Source organism: Bos grunniens, chromosome 24, assembly GCF_055505025.1.
Source record: "Bos grunniens cultivar Pamir isolate PY7600 chromosome 24, Bosgru_T2T1.0, whole genome shotgun sequence".
NCBI lineage: Eukaryota > Metazoa > Chordata > Mammalia > Artiodactyla > Bovidae > Bos > Bos grunniens.
This window is the reverse complement of record NC_141188.1, coordinates 59,148,465-59,170,953: the sequence shown is the minus strand read 5'-3', so window position 1 is coordinate 59,170,953 and position 22,489 is coordinate 59,148,465. Positions and strand designations below refer to the sequence as shown.

The window sequence follows — 22,489 nt, the reverse complement described above, 5'->3', positions numbered from 1 at the left end:
ATTAAGCATACCCTTGGCTCATCCTACTTTCAGCTCTTGATCAACATTTGGGAAGCCAGTCTGACTCTCCTCTTGGACCAATCGTTTCTGACGTACTTAGAATTACTTATTTGTTCTCGCCAACAATTATTAAGCGCCTCCTTATCTGCTCAGCTCTGGTATCGCAACAGTGAGCAAGACAAACGGAGTTCACATTCTGTATTTTTTTTTAAAGATAGATAAAAAGAGACATGCAAAACTAATAACATCAGCAGGGCTGCCTCCCCTCCCCCACCCCTAGCGCAGGGGGTCTGCAGCTGCTACTTGTTAATGTTTCTGATCGTTTCTTTCCCTCCTCAGCCCACTTTGTTGTTTTGCCTTCCTACCCCGTGAGAGCAAGCTGTTTGTCACTCTCTAGTGATAAATGCCGTCTGAAGTGAGGTCTGGTTCTCCTGGTCAAAGCCCACGAACCTCTGAGGAGAGGAGGCAGCCTTCAGTAGCCGGTATGTTGCCATTTCCTTACACCTATGTATGGTTATCGTGTTACATCTCAGGTAAAAGTCGGAGGGCAAGCAAAAGTGTGCTCTGGCTTTTCTTCTTCTTTCCTGAGAACTGATCTCAGGAAATGAGCCCTGAGGTTGCCTCTCTTTTCGGGTCCCTTCCCTCCAACCACTTGAGGTCAAACTGAGCGCTCGCTCCTAGGAGAGACCAGGGGCTCCAGGAGGGCTGGCGCCCCGTGGGGCTGGCACATTCACATGGCAGAAGCCCCAGGTCCACTCTGAAATGGGAAGAGCACCGCAGCGGGCCCAGAGGGGTCGCCCAGGCTCCGGCTTCGTTCGCCGGCTCTGGCCTCACTGTGAGGCCTCGCCAGCCTGCCTGTAGAAACTTGCTTTGTACTTTCAAAAGCTGCTCCTGGTTTCAGGAACTATATATATATATATGTTGTTTTTTCAGAATTACTGTTGACTTTTCACCTTGTCAGTGAGATGAAATCTCAGTCTCCCTGTATAGATATTCTTTCAAACAGCAGGAAAGGCCCCCCGACTCCCAGGCCTCACCACAGGGACACCCAGGTCCCTTTCACCAGCTTCTCTCGGTCTCTGAAAGTTGGTGTGTTTTTGCCAACAGTTTTCCTTTTGTTTGGAAAACCATGATGAAGACAAACGTTCGCCTTTCAGATGACTTCCTTTAAATTCCCAGCCATGGTACTTGCAAGGAGTTTGAATTTCAGAGAAAGGGTACACTTTGCCCCATTTATAATCCTATTTATAAATTTATAAGTTTATAAATTTATAAACTTCTTCCTGCAAATCCCAGAATCTCTGCCTTGGCTGCTTTAAAATGATCTTTTTTTTTTTTCCTTTCTTAAATTAAAGGGGATGCATTCTTTTAAGATGAAATGGATTTGAATCCTGCAAGGTTGAAGTTCAGTGTGGCATGTCTGAAATCCCTGATATTTGTACTCAGGCACAGGCTGCAAAACAGAGAAAAACAAAATCAGGTAACTTTCCACCGGGGCTGCTGGAAGCCCGCCCGCCCCCCGTGGGTGAGTGACTGGTCTTTTCCTGCCTGGACTGCAGGCTTTTTGAAAAGGAAAAGAAGGTAATTAGTTCCAATGAAGAATGCTAAACTCTCGCCATGAAGAAGGCTGAAGTTTGAGAACTGGAAATCCTGGGTCTCATCCGAGATTCTTTACCATTCAAAGTTTTGCCTTTGAAAAACACACCTCATATTTCTGAGTTTCCTCTCCGTGTAGCAAAGCTGAGGATACTAGCTTGTCATTTGCTCTGAAAGCTTAGGCGACCTGGGAGGTGCATTCATCTTTGTTAATGAAGAGAAGCAAAACAAAGATGGACACCGAGAAGCTACCAAGGTCTTGAACTGCATTGACTCACTGTTCGTTTGTTGGCTGGTAAAGAAAAAGAGGCCCAGGGAGCTGAATTTCCCACGTGAGGGAAAGAGAATCAAAGCTACTTTCAAACCAATGTCCTAACTCAGGACCCAGGAAAGCCAGAATGTTGACAGTCCTGATTCTATCACTGCGGTCCCACACCAGCCCCTTCTCCCACTGAAGCTCCTGCTCTTATGGGTGGAAGTGGGCTCAGAACACCATTCGGCATGGTGGGGGCAGGGACCTGACTCCTGGGGGGTCAAAGCGGATGGTCATCATTTGAGTGAGCAGTACGTGCTCCCAGAGTGCAGTTACAAACTAGTTGCAGAACTTATTATGCTACTTCTGAGCTAAACATTTCAGCACATGTCCCTGGGAATAGGAGTTTCCTGCTTAACCTGAGTACCATGACCAGAGCTACATTAACAGAATTCCCTAATTGTTGTTTCGTTGCTCAGTCGTGTCTGACACTGCGACCCCATGGACTTATAGTCTGCCAGGCTTCTCAGCCCATGGGATTTCCCATAGCATCTAATATTTAGCTCATTTTCAAAATTTCCCAATTATCTCCAAAATCTCTTTTAGAGCTCTTTTCTTTCTTTTTAAAAGCTATGATCCAGGCAAGATTGATGCCTTGCATTTGGTGGTTCTTTCCTCACTTTTCTAAATCACAAAATTAATCGAGATGCTGTCTAGCACTCTGCCAAAGTGTTCTGTTTCATCCCAGTTCTTCTGAAGGTTGGCCACTCCTCTGGGACTGCTAATGAGACAAGGTGTAGAATGCAGGCCCTTTAACCTTCTGCCTGGCCTCTCCTCACGGCCTCCCTGCTCTGAAGATAAGCAGATACTCTCAGAGTAAATCTTCCTTCAACATCGAACAAGAATCTTCAATGAGTCCTCACCCATTCATTCATTCAAGAAGTATTTGTAGAAAGCCACACTGTCCATGGCATCATTCTAGATACTGGCTGTGCAGAAGCAAAACCTACTCAACCAACCAAGAAAATCAGGCTGAACTGGCCTCTCCCATGGAGTTTACATCCAAAAGGAGGTGAGCCATAATCAAAATGAAGTCAGAAGCGGGTAGTGAGTTTAGGGAAGGATGCAGGTTGAAAGAGTGATGGCCAGGGCCCTACCATTTGAACAGAGAACAGACAGAAATTAAGAGGGAGCCGTAAGGAAGAGGATTTCTAAGCAGAGGGACCTACACGCTCAACTGTGTCTCAAAACGGGAAGGAGGCCTGTGCCGCCCGTGCGGGGGCGCTGGGTCGGGGGTGGAAGATGAGGTCGTGCGGCTGATGCTCGTCTGGTGTTTAGAGCTCCAGCGTGGGCTTGGCTAGCCACTATCCACTGTAGGCAGGCAATAAATGCTTCATTTTAACCACGTTTATTACAGTAACAAAGAGACAACTTGGAATTGGAAGAATTATTCAGAAATTAGTTCCATCTCAAGGTCATTTCCTAATTAATTGAATCTAGCAATTTTTCAGATATGAACACAGAAGACTTTCAAGATGGTAAAGTGTGGGGGAAACTGTCTTTCAAAAACAGTGAAATGCAGTCGTCTGAGTACCTTTTCCTCTCTGCCTATGTTTGCTCATGTTCTTGCATAGTGTCGTTATCGACCCTGAGGTTAAGCTGCCTGGGTTTAGCCTCCAGCCCTCCCACCTTCCAGCTGCGTGATCTTCAGAGAGGCACCGGACTGCTCTGTGCTTCCCTTTTCTCATTGATGAATTTGTCTAAATAACAGTACCTGTTTCATAAGGTCACGGTGAGGATTTAGTGAATTAATATGCATAAAGTTCTTAGAACAGTGCCTGGCACAGGGTAAATAAGTAAGCCCTGTTAAGTGTTGTTGTTATTAAATCCTTAGAACATCTTTGATCTATTTCCTGATTTTAAAATCGAAAGAAGAATCATCAAAGACATAGCTAATACAGGTCAAGGCAGGGACTTGAAGCTCAACTTTTTGGAAGGCAACTCTGCTGTTCTCTTCAGCTTCCCTACCTAAGGAAGCTGAGTTTCAATACTCGTGACTTTGTTTTTCCAAGAGCAGCTCAATTCTGGGCACTGGGGACAAACTCTTGTGCGTCACACTGTTTGTACCCCGGTCCATGACCTCTGTCCAGGTGCTCCGTCGTGTTTTACAACCCACTAACCTGTCACCTTGAGGGTTTCTACACCGGTGAGCACGAGACTGTGGAAGGACAGAGCGAGCCCCTGCTGGGCTCAACGGGGTTCCCTGAGAATGGATCTCAGCAGCCAGGAAGCTCTGGGCCTCCTTTCTTGAAGGGAGTAGTGGTTGTGATTCCTTCCTGCAAGGGAACCCAGTGCCCAGGCCAAATGCTGAGTCACAGACACAGATCCTCAGGCTAGAGGGGCCAATCTAGCTCTTCCCCTTGCCCTTGGTGACTTTCAAGAAATTCTGATGGCACCATCTTCTCCCATCACCAGAGACTTCATATGGAAGAAGCCAAGTCATTTCATGAAATGCCACATGAAGACAAGATTTAGCTGATGCGTTTATTCATTTGTTCATGGTCTATCCTAGGTAGCTCTCTACTTGGACTTGGGTTGGCATCACAAAATCATCTCTCCTCCATCCCACCTTCCCACAAACACTGTGAAGCTCCTAAGTGTAATCCCAAAGTCATCTAGATGTCTAAGGGTTAAAGGAACAGAGTGAATGACTATTGTGATGTGATTGTGATATGTTTAAAAATAAATACGTATTTGGTCTTCATCCCCAAGTCTGGCACAGAGCTCCTACAACTCTTGAAATTTCCTAAGTGGTAAGAGCTCTAAAGATGCCTTTTGTTACATTAATGGAGTGACTTTTGGAACCTAGGTAACCAAAAGAGGAGGGCTGGTTGCCAGAGGCCCCAACCACATGATTAGAGAGTGGGACTTTTAGGGTCACCCCTGGGCCTCTGGAGAGAAGGGTCAGATCAATAGCCAATAGCCAATGATTTAACCAGTCATGCTATGTAGTGAAGCTTGCATAAAAATTCCGAAGGGTGGGGTTCAAAGGGCTTCTGGGTTGTGTGCATGTCAGAGGTTTGGGAAGAGTGGCTGGCGGGAGGAAGACACGGATGCTCTGTGTTCTTTTCCCGCCCCTTGCCCTGCAGATTCCTTCTGTCGGACTGTTCCTGAGCTTTATCTTTTTTTTTTTTTTTTTTTTAAATAAGAAACAGGTATCTAGTAAGTAAAATGTTTCTCAGAGTTCCATGAACCAATCTAGCAAATTAATGCCATCCTAGGAGCAGGTTCTGCGAACTTCTGATTGCTCAGAAGCACAGATGACAACCTGGACTTGCAACTGGGGTGTGAAGTGAGGCGGAGGGTGCATCTTGTGGGGCTGAGCCCTTAACCTGTGGGGTCTGATGCTGTCTCCAAGTAGATAGGGTTAGAATGGAATTGTAGCACACCCAGCTGGTGTCCAGGAATTGCTTGCTGCTGCTGCTGCTAAGTCACTTCAGTCGTGTCCGACTCTGTGCGACCCCACAGATGGCAGCCCACCAGGCCCACCATCCCCGGGATTCTCCAGGCAAGAACACTGGAGTGGGTTGCCATTTCCTCCTCCTCACTGCATGAAAGTGAAAAGCGAAAGTCAAGTTACTCAGTCAGGTCTGACTCTTAGCGACCCCATTGACTGCAGCCTACCAGGCTCCTCCATCCATGGGATTTTCCAGGCAAGAGTACTGGAGTGGGTTGCCATCGCCTTCTCCATGAGAATTGCTTGGTGGTGTGAAAACTCCACCCGATGTGATCGGTGGCCCAATCTCAACCACATACTCTGGACAATCTCAAATGAACCCCAGGTTGGCGGTCTCTGTTATAATTTCCTTGAAGGCCAAGGCCTGTGTGGACTAGTTTACAACACACATCCTCGTGTGGAATCCTTGAAATAGAAACTTGGGAGGAAATTCAGAGCTACTTACAGAATCGTCGTAATGCACCTTCTCTTTCCATTTCCCTTTAGATCTGTCTTGGGCTGAGCAGTTGGGGTGCAAGTTCTGGGTGTGTTCCCCTCTTTTGTACCCTCCTCAAGCGTTTCTCTTAGATCCCGCTGTCACGGAGAGCTCTCCATTGTGTGTAGGTCATCACTTCCCCTTCTCTCCTTGCTCCCTGCCCCGTGGCCTTTCCCTGTTGCATAGGGAGGTATTCACAGACATTGACCTCCAACCCTGGGTCTCCCCTGAATTCTCTCCACCAGCACCTCCCAACGAAACTTTCTCTACTCTTGTTTCCTTTTCTACCCCCACTTCCTGGCACACTTAGGTCTCAGTAGAATCAACCCAAGAATTACTCTGAATTAAAACAACATTCAGGGGCTTCCCTGGTGGTCCAGTGGTTAAGCCTCCATGCTGCCAATGCAGGGGGCACGGGTTCGATCCCTGGTCAGGGAACTAAGGTCCTACGTGCCTCGTAGTATGGCCAAAAAAAAAAAAATAGCTTAAAAAATAAATCAAACAAAAACTAAAAAAAATAAATAAAACCACGTTCAATGGAAAGAAGTCTTTAAAATTCAGGTTAGTTCATTTGCTTTCTGTCCTGGCTGCAGCTACTTTATTTCGCTTTTCTTTTCACGTCGGGCAAAGAATGGGGTCGGCACTTGTTTGGTTTCTATTCTAGAGCCACTGACTCCAGAAGCCGCTGAGTCAGATGCCAGACTGGTTCTTTGGTCAGTGGTCTTACGGTCAGAGCTGGAGCCCTGAGGCGTGTCAGGCTGTCCCCTCATGCCTCTCCTGCCGTGGTCCCAGCCTGCTCTCCCTTATCACCTCCTGGGTCCAAGTGTCAGCCTGGGGGATGACTGTGGTTAGGACCCACGTCCGGTGCAGGAGTGCCTCTGCAGAGCCCCCATCCTGGCCTGGCGGTGGAGTCGAGCACAGAGACCACTGCCCACTGCTCGTGTCACGTGAGGAGCGAGGCCTCAAGGAGCTCATGATGGGATTGAAGAGACTTGGCTTTAGAATTACTAACTCTATTGCGATTACATGCATGGCCCCATAGTGGACTGTAGAGATAGGACTCTGGTCAGAGCAGGAGTCTCAGACCTGGCCCCAGCCAGCCTTCTGTGGGAGGGGCACTTTAGAAAGCTGGATCTGGGCTTGGGCCAGACCCTGTGAATACAGAGGTCCCAGCCTACCTCAGTGGTCAGGCTCAGAAGGGTGTCTTTAATTCAGCCAGCCACGGGGAACCAGCAGGCCCAAGGTGGTATTTAGGAGACAGCATCTGCTAATTTTGGGCACAGAGGTGTTGGGGGAGGCACACAAGGCTGAGATCCAAGCTGTGGGGCACAGAGGATCATGGGAGGCAGAAAGGATCATGGGAGGCAGAAAGGATCATGGGAGGCACAGGGGGATTGGGGGAGGCACAGAAGGCTGAGAGCCAGGCTGTGGGGCACAGGGGATTATGGGGGGCACCAAGGATCATGGGAGGCTCACATAGCTGAGTTCCGGGCTGGAGGCACAAGGGATCCTGGGAGGTACCGAGGGCCAAGCGCCCACTGAGGGTGCAGAGGACGGTGACAGAGTGTGGGCTGGCTCTGCTAGTTGCTTGATGTGTAGGTGGGAAGTGGAGAGAGGAAGCAGCTCCCAGGAGCAGGAGTAAAACAGCAGCAGTGGGATTAGTCAGGAGAGGACAGCTCCGGTCAGGGGTCTTCGTTCAGAGAGATGTACTGCGGGTAGTGCTTAAGAGCAGGGGATTTGCAGGCAGAGAACCTGAAGTTTGAGTCCTCTTCCTGCACTTATTGGGTGGATTTGAACCTAAATTTGCTATTCTGTAAAATTCAGAAAAGTACACCTACCTTCCCAGACTATGGTGAGGATTAAATGCATATGTGCTCAATCGTGTCTGACTCTTTTGTGACCTCGTGGACTGTAACCTGCTAGGCTCCTCCATCCATGGGATTTTCTAGGCAAGAATCTGGAGTGGGTTGCCATTTCCTCCTCCAGAGGATTTTCCTGACTCAGTGATTGAATCCGCATCTCCTGCATTGGCAGGAGGATTCTTTACCATGGAGTCACCTGGGAAGCCCAAGGATTAAATGAGATGATATTTATAAAATACTTAGGACAGTGGCTGGCACATAGTAAGCACTCAATTAGCATTATTATTACTATTGTTAGGGAGATATGATGGAGAAAATATTGAGAGAAAAGACATTCAACTGGCTGTTGGTAGGGGCATGAGATGGTTTATCCTGGGAGACCACAGGCCTAGTCCTTCGTGGCTCCTGCTCTCTTTGTATCTCAGACCATAGACTCCAGTGGCTATAAATTCCCTTCCATGCTTTGCTGGGGAAGAAGGACCCTTGGGTCAGAGGTTTGGGACCAGCTCAGAGGGCAAGTCTGGCCGTTGGTCTGAGCCCCAAGGATTTCCCTCTGCCTGAGGCTCCCAAGTGACCAGGGCAAGTTCCAAATAACAGATAAAATGCAAATTAAGGGGTAGCATTATCCCTGTCTGTCTGTACCCTCTCGCCCAAAACCATTCCTTCTCCTATTGCTCAGATAGCTGCTTTGGCCTCCTCAACCTCTCCCCGCCTTTGGCTTTAGCTGCCAAGAGCCCAGCCTGAGTTGGACCAGACGCCAACAGGACAGACCAGGCAGCCAGAGTCCCCAGCTGCTGGCTGGGCTGCCTACCCTAGCTCCGCCTCAGCCCTCCCTGGCCCTGGCTCACAGGCCCAGAAATGGATGAGTTGTCTTACGCTGCTCCTTGGGTTGTCATCGGCAATCCTTCTGTACATTTCTCAGAAACAAAAGACAACATCCCTTCATCTACTTGAGAGTCTCTTTCTTTCTTGGGTTCTGTAAAGCACATGCTGCTCTGCAAGACAATATAGAACTGGGATTATTTCTCCAAGATAAAAAAGAAAATTTGTTTCACTGAAATCTAATTTAGTCCCCTCTACTTCGTTTTCAAGCTTCTGCACAGAAAATAGCTTTGTTTCAATGCTGAATCACAGTGTAATCCTGGAAGACATTTTCAATGGCAAACTCAAAGTATGTTGTGCCTACAATGCAGATAACGCAGTGCGCCGACACCATGCCCAGCCGTCACTGAGCTCTCATCAATGACAGTGACATCGTCTGCCGGCTGCCCGAAAGCACTGATAATAGCAATAAATCCTACAGGCATCCTAATTTCAGAGATGCTGAAGCGTGAGGGGGGAAGGTACACTTTAATAGACAAAAGACAATTGTTTTGCAAAAATACAGTACTTTAGCAGCTTGTATTTCTATTCAATATTCTATCCTCAACACACTTCCATGTCAATATCTGTATCAACACTCTTAAAAATAATTTTGGATACCATTTTCTTTCATTGTGTTCCATTGACTGAACTTATTATTCACCAAAACTGTATTTTGAAGTAAGGTGGTGTTTCCTTTTTTATTCAGAATTGTTGATAATGATGCAAATACCATGTTTAAAGATAAATAATTGCACACATCCTCTGTAATTGCTAAGACTTTGATACTTAATGTTTGATTAACTTTTTAGTTTGATACCAAGAAAAATGAGCAAAAGTATTTCTTGTCTATGAGATTTAAAGTGTTACAAGGTGATCTTTCTATATTTCTATATTAGTTTCCATGTTAGAAAGTCACTGTTGCAACTCAGCTAATACCTCCTCAGACCAAGAATATCACAAATCTTGTTATATGTATCAAGAAACTCTCTCTCCTCTATTAGACTTGTCAGATTTAGCAACTACAAACATAGAATGTCCAGTTAAATTTTAACTTCAAATATATATATTTTTAGGGTAAGTATGTCCCATGCAATATTTGGGGCTTTCTCATACTAAAAATTATTCATTGTTTATCTGAAGTGTGAATTTCAGATAACTAGGGATGCTATATTTTATTGGAGAAGGCAATGGCACCCCACTCCAGTACTCTTGCCTGGAAAATCCCATGGATGGAGGAGCTTGGTGGGGCGTAGTCCATGGGGTCGCTAAGAGTCGGACAAGACTCAGCGACTTCACTTTCACTTTTCACTTTCACGCATTGGAGAAGGAAATGGTAACCCACTCCAGTGTTCTTGCTTGGAGAATCTCAGGGATGGGGGAGCCTCGTGGGCTGCCGTCTATGGGGTCGCACAGAGTCAGACACGACTGAAGCGACTTAGCAGCAGCAGCAGCAGCTATATTTTATATGGCAGCCCTATCTAAACATATCCCAGGAGCCTTAGGATCCTGTGTTACTTAATCCACTGACCTGGCTCAGTTCTTTTTGGAGGTTGAAGGTCAGTGTCCTTAGAGTTACATCATTCCTTGAGCACAGATCAGATCAGATCAGATCAGTCGCTCAGTCGTGTCCGACTCTTTGCGACCCCATGAATCGCAGCACGCCAGGCCTCCCTGTCCATCACCAACTCCCGGAGTTCACTCAGACTCAAGTCCATCTAGTCAGTGATGCCATCCAGCCATCTCATCCTCTGTCGTCCCCTTCTCCTCTTGCCCCCAGTCCCTCCCAGCATCAGAGTCTTTTCCAATGAGTCAACTCTTCGCATGAGGTGGCCAAAGTACTGGAGTTTCAGCTTTAGCATCATTCCTTCCAAAGAAATCCCAGGGCTGATCTCCTTCAGAATGGACTGGTTGGATCTCCTTGCAGTCCAAGGGACTCTCAGGAGTCTTCTCCAACACCACAGTTCAAAAGCATCAGTTCTTCAGTGCTCAGCCTTCTTCACAGTCCAACTCTCACATCCATACATGACCACAGGAAAAACCATAGCCTTGACTAGATGGACCTTTGTTGGCAAAGTAATGTCTCTGCTTTTGAATATGCTATCTAGGTTGGTCATAACTTTCCTTCCAAGGAGTAAGCGTCTTTTAATTTCTTGGCTGCATTCACCATCTGCAGTGATTTTGGAGCCCAGAAAAATAAAGTCTGACACTGTTTCCCCATCTATTTCTCATGAAGTGATGGGACCGGATGCCATGATCTTTGTTTTCTGAATGTTGAGCTTTAAGCCAACTTTTTCACTCTCCACTTTCACTTTCATCAAGAGGCTTTTGAGTTCCTCTTCACTTTCTGCCATAAGGGTGGTGTCATCTGCATATCTGAGGTTATTGATATTTCTCCCGGCAATCTTAATTCCAGCTTGTGTTTCTTCCAGTCCAGCGTTTCTCATGATGTACTCTGCACAGAAGTCAAATAAACAGAGTACAGAGGTGATTATTTCAGTAAGTGCTTCAGATGAACCTAGCTCCAGGGCAGGAATGGAGATGCAGACACAGAGCGCAGATGTACAGACAGAGCGGAGGAGGGGGCAGGGGACCTGGGAGATGCGGCTTGACATAAACACACTGGCACGCGTGTACAACAGCGGGAAGCTGCTGTTCAGCATGAGGAGCTCAGCTCTGTGATGGCCTAGACGGGTGGGATGAGGGTGGGGCGGGGAGAGGCTCAAGAGACCCGGGGATACACGTATACATACAGCGGATTCACACTGCTGTAGAGCAGGAACCAGCATGACTTACACAGCAATTACATCCCAATTGCTAAAAAGCATTGTATTTAAGCTTGGCAGTTCTGTTCCGTGGAAGCTGACATAACCAGGAAGAGCAGGGAGAACTGGGGAAGGACCAGTAGACTCAGAGTACTAATAAAGAGACTTGCGTCCCAGCTCAGCCCTTGCCGCTGTGTTAGCTTCATCTCCCAGGACTTCCATTTTCCTACATAAAAGTATTAAGAATAGTATGACTCTCCCTGGGTTGCTGTGTAAAACAGCAGTGGGCTGATTTCCATGAAAAGGTTTACAAACTCCAAAAACATTGCGAGCTAAAACTCAGGGGGTAAAATCCCATGAGGCCAGAGCTTTAGAAATACTGACTTTCCCCCAGGTTGTGCTTCTGTGATCTGTCTACCAGGATCTGTGCAGCTCACCATCATTAACCCCTTCCCCTCCACACACACAAAGCTGCCGTGAGGGCCCTCCGAAAAGTCCCAGCTACTCTCAGGGATGGTTTAGCTGAAGGTGTGGGCACACAGAAGACCAAGGGGGCAGTCCTCTTCCCCAAAAGCTTCAGGAAAAGCATTCAAGTAGATTCTTGTGTTTTAAGGGCAGGACTTTAATTAGGCCAGGTTTTATGGGATGGCTTATTCAATCAGGACTGTATAAAGGACATTTGAAAATAATCAATAACCCAGACAACGGTTTGGAACCAGGAAAAAAAAATCAATTAAATTAACCTCAAGCATATTGGTTATTTTTGCTGAATTTGTGAATTGGGGAAGATCTCAGCTAGGACCGTCAAAAGGAAGGTCAAACTTCAGCGTTTTGTTAAACTGATGTCTCAAGGGGACTGAGGAACAACAGGCATCAGATGAACCTTTAGAACAGACGGCAGCAATCCCATGGACGGAAGAGCCTAGTAGGCTACAGTCCATGGGGTCGAAAAGAGTCGAACGCGACTGAGCAACTTTCTTTCTTTCTTTCTTTCCCTGGGGGCTCAGACGGTAAAGAATCTGCCTGCAATGCGAGAGACCCAGCTTTGATCCCTCGGTCAGGAAGATCCCTTGGAGAAGGAGATGGCAATCCACTCCAGTATTCTTGCCTAGAGAATCCCATGGACAGAGGAGCCTGGTGGGCTACAGTCCATGGGGTCGCAAAGAGTCGGACACAGCTGAGGGACTACACTTAAAACTGATCAAAATACGTGTAGTTTTGGGCCAGAATAGGCATTCTTAAGCAGCCCACAGAGCCTCAAATCCAGACTTTCTAACATTAGATAATTAATAAAGTCAAAAGAAAAAAAGATCCAGGGAAAAATATTAGCAATCCAGACCACAGCCACATTTCCTCAGTTTAGAAAACATTCATATAAATAAAAACTGAATAATTCAAGGTGAAAATGAAGAAAGGGAAGAATATGAACATGGAATTTACAGAAAAGTAAACACAGGAAAACATGGTTAGCTTCATTCGTCATTATAGAAATGCTGACGAGAGATCAATTCTCAGTGAATTCATAGGTCAAAATTAAAAAGCTGGTCAATATCCAGTATTGGTCAGGCTGTGGGCAAGATGCCATTCTCAAATGCTGTCGCTGGAAGTGTTACTGGTCTACTTTTTAAAGGATAATTTGACAGTGAATTAAAATTGGAAGTACACCCCTCTTGGTGCAGTAATCCTATTACCGGGAATCTATAAACACGGTCACAAAAGCACACTAAGACATGTACATAAAAGTATTCAGTGCAGCACTATTTGTAAGATCGAAAAACTGGAAAGCAGACTGAAAACCGTGTGGCTGCTGTGTCCTGCTCAGTTGCTTCAGTCATAGCCAGCTCTTTGCCACCCCAGGAAGCATAGCCTGCCGGGCTCCTCTGTCCATGGGATCCTCCAGGCAAGAATATTGGAGTGGCTTGCCATTCCCTTCTCCAGGGCATCCTCCTGACCCAGGGATCAGACCCGTGTCTCCTGCATTTCGGGTGGATTCTTGACCAATGAGCCACCAGGGAAACCCCGGTGAGAGTGCAGGTCATTCCAAATCGCAAGGCAGTTTGGAAATATCTATCAAAATTACAAATGTGCATAGCTTTTGACACACAATTCCACTTTCAGGAATTTATCCTACAGTGTGCAAAATTGCAGTGCTGTTTATATGGCAAGGTACTAGAACATATCAAATATCTATTAGAAATATCAAATTAACATAGGATATATTTACAGAGCAAAATATTCTAGAGCCATCAAAATCATGAGAAGTGTGTGGGGTTTGTTTTTTTTTTTTAAACAAAACTGATAAAACAATTTCAAAGATCTATTCTTAAAAAAACTCTTAGAACAATCTTAAAGTTTTACACAGTAAAGGAAGCGGTATACCCAGCAGTGCGTGTGACCTATTTCCATTTCAGTACACCCAGGGCGGGCGTAAACTGTGTCCGTGTTTGTCTAGAAGGATGTCTTAGCAACTGCTTGTGATGGTTTTCAGGGGAAGGCCAATGGTGCCTTGTGGTCTGAGCGGTAGAGACCTCTCAGCTAAGACTTCGTCTCCAAAGGCCCCGATAAAGTTCAACACCTTGGCTGAGAGGGTAGCCCATTCATCCACTAGCACTTCAGTGTAGACTAGTTGATCGTAGTCTCAGCCAGAAACAGAAAGGAAAAGGATCAGACAGTAGTAAGATCTGACCCTTTCTGGTGCTGCTGTTCTATCCACAAGGTTCAACATTGAAATAATAAAAAGGCGCACACAGCAGCTGGTGAGAGCACAGACCTAGTGTGTGCTGGGGAGGGGGTCCTCACAGCATGTGGCATCTATAAATGGCAGTTTTGATAGTACTCTTATGGTTCCCTTCAGGGTCTGGAGTTTCTGGAAATGTGTGTAGAAGAAAGAATCACTCAGAATATGAGAAAAATTGGGTCTGGGCCCCTCTGCCACGACAGGTTGTATGACCTGGCAAGGCAGCTTTCTGACGCAGTGTCCACGTCTGCAAAGTGGGGCTGGAGTAATAATAGCTGTGATGTTTAAATGAGACGTCATACAACCAACTAACCTGTACATGAGTATCAGAGCAAAGCCTGTGCCCTACTCAACAGTGAAAACTACCAGAGTAAAAAAATGGGGAGAGGAGCTGAACAGACTTTTTTCCTAAGAAGGTGGGCAGGTGGCCAACGGGCACATGAAAAAATGCTCAACATCACTAATTATTGCTGTTGTCGTTCAGTCGCTCATTCATGTCCAACTCTTTGTGACCCCATGAACTGCAGCACGCCAGGCTTCTCTGTCCTTTGCCGTCTCCTGGAACTTGCTCAAACTCATGTTCATTGAGGCAGTGAGGGCATCCAACCATCTCATCCTCTGCCATCTCCTTCTCCTGCCTTCAATCTTTCCCAGCATCAGAGTTTTTTCAAATGAGTTGGCTCTTCACATCAGGTGGCCAAAGTATTGGAGCTTCAGCTTCAGCATCAGTCCTTCCAGTGAGTATTCAGGATTGATTTCCTTTCGGATGGATTGGTTGGATCTCCTTGCAGGCCAAGGGACTCTCAAGAGTCTCAAAGCTACAGTGAAATCACTTCAACTTGTTAGAACGGCTATTGTAAAAGAGACAGGAAATAACAAGTGCTGGAGAGGATGTGGAGAGAAGGGAGGCCTCATATGCTCTTGGTGGGAATGTACACCGGGGCAGCCATTGGGGAAAACAGTATGGAGGTTCCTCAAAATATGAAAATAGAAGTGCCGTGTGACCCAGCTATGCAACCTCTGAGCATTTGTCCAAAGGATGTGAAAACACTCATTCTAAAAGACACTATGCACCCGTATTTACATTAGCCGAGACATGGGAACAACCTAAGTGTCCGTCGACAGATGAATGGAGAAAAAAAGTGTGGTATGTCTGTAAAATGGAATGGTACTCAGCCATGAAAAGATGGAATCTTGTCATTTGCAAAACCATGGCTGGATCTTGAGGGCATTATGCTAAGAGAAATAAGACAGATGTTGTTATTTATACTTGCTAAGTCGTGTCTCACGCTCCTGTGACCCCATGGATGGTAACCCACTAGGCTCCTCTGTCCATGGGATTTCCCAGGCAAGGATACTGGAGTGGATTGCCATTTCCTTCTCCAGGGGATCTTCCCAATCCAGAGATCGAACCTGAATCTTCTGTATCGGTAGGCAGAGTCTTTACCATTGAGCCACCAGGGAGACACGATAAGTCAGATGGAGAAAAACAAACCCTCCATGACTTCAATCAAATATGGAACATAAAAAGCAAAATACAAAATGAATGAAGAAGCCAAACCAAACAAAAACCAACAGAGACACAGAGACCAGAGCAGTGGTTACGAGAGGGGTGGAGCAGGGTGGGAAAGCGTGAAATGGGCAAGGGGGCCGCTATGCAGCGATGGGTGGAAACACAGGTTTTCCATCCACAGGAGAGCACACCCCAGCGCATCAGAGGTAGAAATACAATGTTGCACACATGAAACCCAGTGTTTTAAACCCGTGTTACCTCAGTGAAAAAAAAGACCTGTGCCCAAAGTTCTGGATAGAGTCATTTCTCCACGTCTCCACTACGTTGCCTCTTGCTCTTTCTTCCTCTTTCTCTTGATGTTTAATTACCAGCATCTTTTATTGGAAGCTGCCTCTCCTCCTCTTTAGAAACTGGTGATGCATGACCAGCAGATTTATTTTTGTGAAGGTAACATGTGGCTTTCCCTTTGCTGTATTACGCTGCTTTCCCTTTGGCACGCACCACGCGCTGGCGATGCCCACCGCTGCTCTTTTTTGCTCATTTCTTACTTTTGCCTAACAGATGTGATGGCACGTTTAACTGGGTCTTCTCTCTCCCTTCTCAGCCTAGGGCAGGGGGTAACCTCTATTGAATGCCTGCTCTGATCCATTCATGGAACCTTCAGTGAAAAGTGAGACCCCAGCTCCCAACCCCAAGGCAACCATTGTTTCTTATATGGACTGTGAACATGGTTACACGTCTGTGCATCATAACCATCTTTAAAATACAAGTTGAGGCCACATTATTCTGAACCTAGCTCTTTCATCTCACAGCATGTCTTTAAGATCACTCAGTATCGGTGCGTGCAGAGCCTCTTTCCTTGGCTGAGTAATAGGATGCTATGTGGGACTTTTCCTATTGCCCTATAATTGCAACCAAGGCCCAGAGCTGTCGATGGCCACTGCCAGGGGTCCAGGTGTTCGAAGGGGAGGTCCCATGGGCTTCCTGGCACCTCCTCAGAGGAACCACCCCTCACCCCCACTCCCCCAACCCTGGCCTGTGTGGGGTGAGCCCTAGGGCTGGAAAGAGGCAAGGGGCCAGCTTGGGGCTGCTCACTGTACTTGGGGAGAAATCATACTTGCTAGCCCACCCCGTGCGTCCCACCCCAGGCCAAGTGGGTGGACGGGCGGAGCCATCCCCAGGAAGCATCGAGAGGGCTCGCTGAGGGGAGGGGGCCTGCTGGTTGACCAGCCTGGTGCTCGTTGAGTCACAGGACAGACAGCTCCCGGGAGAGAGCCGGACCACTTGACAAGCCGTCTGGCAGCTTGCGGAAAGGCGGTGGGTGTCAGGGCCCCACAGGGTGGAGGGGCCGTGTCTGGGCAGGAAGGGAGGACAGCCTCACCTTCCCAGTTCCCCGAGCCTCAGTGCTGCAAGAGGATCCACCTGAGCTTTCCCTGAACCTCGCCATGAGGCTCAGACCAGGAGACATGGGGCAAGGCCCCGCCGTGCCCTGGGAGGGGCTGGGGGTGTGCACCCTCCAGTCGGGGCCAGCAGGAGACTAGGCACCCCTCCCTGGCACAGCCCAAGCGCCAGGGGCCCAGGGTGAGGCCGAACCCCACTGCCCTGAAAGCCATATTCACCAGCACTCAGAGACCACCAGGATCTCCAAAGACCCCTCCCCCAGTGGAGCAGAGACCAGGGACCCTGGCCACTAACTAGTCGTCAGGGAATGAGAGGACTCTGCCAGCTGCTGCTCCTTCAGCCCCTAAACTAGAACACGGAGGGGAGGAGGGATGCCAGGAGAGGCCTCACGGCCCCACTCCTGGGGGTAGAGGGAGGGGCCTGAGTCATTAAAGAGGTTGGAGTTTCACAGGGAACAGCGCACAGGCAAAAATGGAGTGTTGCAAAGCCTGCCCAAGCCGGCATAAAGGGATGGTAAAGAGAGCTCCCCAACTCAACGGACGTGCCTTTGAGCAAACTCCAGCAGATGGTGGAGGCCAGGGAAGCCTGGCGTGCTGCAGTCCATGGGGTCACAAACAGCCAGACGTGACGTAGTGACTGAACAGCAAAAGGGAGATTATGCATAGGCTGGGTGAAAGCAGAGACTTGGCGGGGGAAGAGAAATGTTATGTCGACACTCCACGACCTGAGTTCTCGATCAACTCCTTCCGTCTGTGTGTCCCTTGTAAGAGTACATGGAACTTGTCTAAAATGTTCCCCAGATTCATTCGTCTTTTCAAACTATGCTGCCACCAAGTCCCTTTATCCTCCTTGAGCTGTGTCTGGTTTGAGTTACAGCGCCGTGCTAAGAGTCAGATCTGACTTTGTGTGACCCCATGGACTGTAGCTCACCAGGCTCCTCTGTCCATGGGATTCTCCAGGCAGGAATACTGGAGTGGGTTGCCACGCCCTTCTCCAGGGGATCTTCCTGACCCAGGGATGGAATGCAAGTCTTTTATGTCTCCTGCATTGGCAGGTGGATTCTTTACCACTAGCACCTCCTGGGAAGCTGGTTTGAGTTAGTCTCTGGGTAAATTCACATCTCTGAGATGTGAACATCCAGAGCACATCTCTGAACGCAGCCTCTGCCTCTTGGACTGTCGTCCTGACTTAGAATCAAGCCCTTTGGCAGCCAGAAGCTGCGTGTCCCAGACCCACGGGTTTCCCCTTGCTGATGATCTGAAGGTGGCCGGCTCAGCGTGGGGGCGTGTGTGTGTGTGCGCGGGGCGGTTTCCTTTCATTGTGTCCATTTCTGCAAGGAGGACTGAGTCTTCCACACAGAGCACTTCTTCCCACTGCTGGCTCTTTAGCCATATCCTCTCCCTCTGCGTCTCTGGGGCAGAAATGCTCCTGCTGGTGCCCTTTGAGGTTGTCTGGGCTCCTCTGTGCCACGCTGCTGAGCAGAGGGTGGGTGGCCAGGCAGGCCCGTACGTTTGCTTGTGACATGGACGAGGTTGTAACTTACAGGACGAGGGCCTCTGAATTCACTGATCTGTCCTGGGTGACACCATCTGAGAAGCCACAGCCAAACCTGTATCACCTTGAACGCCTAGAAGAAAACCCGATGACCATTTAAGAGAAGCAAGGAGAAGTCGGTTGCTTTCCAGAGCTTGGAACACAGCGGCTCTACTGGCCGCCGGGCCGTGGTGGCTAAGGGCAGGCCCCATCACCAGGCACTCTCCCCTCGCTGGTCAGAAACCCTGGAGTCTTATTGCTGCTGCTAACAAACAACAGGGATGCCTTGGTGCTGACGCCCTCTGAGCCTCTCAGGGCGGGATCATCCCCCGCCTTGGAGCTCATTTTGAAGCCCACAGATATGCAGCAGCAGAGACAGACAATTCGCAGTAACATTTAGAAAACCCAGTTTCTAGCCATGTGCAACGAAATGATGATTTAATAGATGGAAATGTCGGGCCCGAATATTTTTAGTCTTCCCGTTGGTGTGTGAGTCATTTGGAGTGACAGATTGCGTTCAGAGGGAGAGCAAGGCTCTTACAGAACCCCACTCCTTCCCTAGTTTATTTCCTAACTTTGACTCTGGTGAACCTTCTCGATGATCCTGTGGGAAGCGGCCTGCAGCTTTCCGACCTCCCGTTGCACACACATCCCAGATCAATCACCCAGAGCTGCAGCTGGGCCCCCCGTGAGCTCACGGGTCAGGTCCCTTAGAGGGAAGAGCAGCTCCCGCGAGCTGGCCCTGCCGTGCTGGCACGGTGCGCGCTTTGGGTGGCAGTGGCTGTTCCAGCCTGTTGGTTTCCGTCCCCACCATCTGCAGCTGGCTCTGGAGGAAGGCTTCTTACTTCAGTGGCCTCAGGCCCTGGGGAGTCTTTCGCTGGAAGGTGGCATCGGCCTCCTCTGGAGCTGGTGGCGGGGAGGGGTGCTGGCAGCTGTGACAATGCTTGGACACCCCCACTCTCGTCCCTCGTTCCCAGGAACGAGGCTCCCAGGAGCCCCAGCGGGTAGAATCAGGGCCTGTGACTCAAGTGGTGCTTCTCAACTTGGGCCACAGAATTTGATTCCCGAGGGGCGACTTTTCATTCCCCGTGTGTGGAGCTCAGCCCCAGAGCTGTTCTCATGGTGAAGAGCAACACCAGGGCACTGCTGTTTCTTCTGTTTTTTGTTTTGTTTTGTTTTTTTTTAATTGTGGCTTCAAATTTCTTTGTTAAAAGAAATATGTATTTGGCTGTGCTGGGTCTCATTTGTGGCATGTGGGATCTCTTTCCCTGACCAGGGATTGAACCTGGAGCCTCCTGCGTTGGGAGCATGGGATCTTAGCCAATGGACCACCGGGGAAGTCCCCCCAGCACCATTTCTGAAGGGACGAGGGCGGAAGGGAGGGGAAACCACAAAGAATTCTTCCTGGAGCCCATGTTATTGGTTCATCTCCAGGGTCTACACCCTCACTAGCCCCAGAGAAGAAATAAAAGGCTGAATGGATGCCTGAGAATGTGAACTGGGAAGTACTGAAGACAAACGACGGGAGACTAGTGAGGGGCTGTGCTGGGTGAGCGGGCTCGGGCGTGTCCTCTCCCCTTGTGAGCTGGGTGCTTCGGGCAAGACATCTCCCCTCTCTGAGGCTTTGTTTCCTCACCTGTAAAGCTAGGGTTTGGAACAAGTACTTCCTACTGTTCCATTTCTAAACTCCTCTGAGTAGATGGTTGCTATGCCGACCCGTGGCATTTGGCCATTTCTCTCGCTTCGTGTGTGATTCCAGTGCTTTCTTTACTGGCTTAAGCTAGAGAGCAGTTGTCCTTGAACAAGAACTCTGGGGCCATCAAATAGAGGTTGCTTGGTGACGGTCTGTGCAGCGAGACTTTCTGCTCAGCGTGAGGGGAAAGGCAGAATGTTCCAGGACATTCTCTGATGCCCACAGTAGTTCGTAGGTGGGTGGATCAGGGAGGGGCAGACGCACAAGCCTGGAGCGTTTGCTTTCTGATGTGAGCTGTAGGCGTGTGATGGAAGGGTAGAAAGCAGAACCTGGCTTTCGAGATTTAAAGAAAAAATTGACTTTTCCCGACCCCGCTCCGTCCGGCATTGCCCAACACTCTCCAAACACCACGGGAATGCTGTTTGTGTGGAGATGAAGAGAAGCTCTCTGTTGACTTGATTTCCAAACCCTGCCTTTTGGAATTGACACAAGGAGAGGGCGGATCGCTCGGCAGGCTTGACCATCCGGTCAGGCTGCTCCAAGCCCCGATTCCAGCTCTCTGGCTCCATGTCCTCAAACAGAAGCTATTGAAACATGTATCGACAACACAGATAAAAAAGGAGAGGAACATGGGCCTTGAACCCCGGGGCCAAAAGGCTCATTGCAAACTGGTCAGCCTCTCTCTGTGGTTTCCAGCCCCCAGGGGTGAAGGACCACAGCTCTCCTCCTCCCCTGACACAGCTGCTTGCATGGTCTGTCCCCCGCAGGGCACAGGGCCACTTCAGGGACGTGTCATCCGCGCTCCAAGTTGCCCAGAGCCCCAGATTTGCTGTGACTGCAGACGGAGCAGAGATGCCCAAATCAATGCAAAGACAGCGTGGTATTAAAGCACCAACTCTGAAACCAGACCACCTGGTCTGTGCCTTATTGGCTCCATGATCTTGGATGAGGGTTTTCTTTTTTTTTAATCTGTGTACCTTGATTTCCCCACCTGCAAAATGATAATAATAACTTACCTAGTGAGGGTGTTTGGAGGATCAAATGTGTTCATGATTCTAAAGCAGCTTAGAACACCCCCCTGGCACATCGGGTGTTTCAACTGAATCAGAGGTTCTGAAACTTCTGCATAAATGAGAATCTCCAGGAGAACTTATGAGTGGCAATTACAGGGCTCCATTTTCTGAGGGCTTTGGGTGAGAGCCCAGGGTTTTTATTTTCGGCACCTGGCCCTGGGTGAATCGGAGGCAGGTAGGCAGCGGTGCCTAGTCCCTGCTGCGCCCACCTCTCCTGCCTGGGCAGTAGGAGCCCCTTCCCTTGGCACTGGCTCTAACTGCCCTGGGGGCGGCTCGAGACTTTGCAGGTGGCGTGTCTGGGTGCTATGAAGGTCTCCCTCTGCACCAGCTGATCTTTTGAGTTCAGTTCAAGTGATCGTTCTTCCAGGAAAAATTCTTTTTTTTTTTTTTAATGTGTACAGCATTGTAGTTTGACACCTATGCCTTACACAGCGTCAGTCTCAGAAGTCGAGTTAGCACCCACTGCCACGCCACTGACTCCCGTCACCCTGGTCACCCACCGCCTAGTCCTCTGTCCTCTGGTAACCACTGATCTTTCTTCTTATCTGTAAGGGTTTTCTATTTTGTTCATGTTTTTGGTGCTTGTTTTAGATTCCACATATGAGTGAAATCCTAGGGTGTTTTATTTAGCATAATACGCTCAAGGTCCCGCCACATGATTGCAGATGGCAATATCCCACTTTTCATGGCTGAGTAATATTCCGTTGTATGCATATACCAGGTGTCCTTTATTCATCTACCCTTCAGTGAACATTTAGGTTTGTTCCATATCTTGTCTAGTGTAAATAAAGCTGCAGTGAGCACAGTGGCACAAGCGTCTTTTTGAATTAGTGTTTTCAGATTCTTTGGATAAATACCCAGAAGTAGATAGGTGGATGAGATGGTGGTTCTATTCTTACTTAGCCTTTGGAGGAATCTCCATACTGTTTTCAAAGTGGCCACACCAGTTTATAATTGCAGCAGAGGACAAGGGTCCCCTTTTCTCCACATCTTCTCCAACACTTGCTGCTTTTTATCTCTTTGATAAAAGCCATTCTAACGAGTCTAAGGCCATGCCCCATTGTGGTTCTGATTTGCATTTTCCTAACGGCTGCTGGTGCTGAATATGTTTTCATGTGTCTACTGGCCATGCACATATCTTTTGTGAGAAAATGTGTATTCAAATCCTATGCCCATTTTAAAAATTGGATTGTCTGGTATGTTGGTAAGT

General features: G+C 48.3%; 1 protein-coding gene across 2 annotated transcripts in view; it reads left to right on the top strand.

Annotated features, from left to right (window-relative positions):
* The first annotated feature begins 53 nt into the window (after positions 1-53).
* LOC147346351 (uncharacterized) overlaps positions 54-22,489 on the top strand; it is a 34,336-nt gene continuing 11,900 nt past the window's right edge. For both annotated transcript variants that reach the window (XR_015154122.1, XM_086373651.1), the window contains exon 1: positions 54-482. Coding sequence is in view for 1 of the 2 variants with exons in the window: in XM_086373651.1 (XP_086229777.1) it covers positions 404-482 (79 nt within the window). In the remaining variant the exon portion in view is untranslated. The remainder of the gene's footprint in view (positions 483-22,489) is intronic.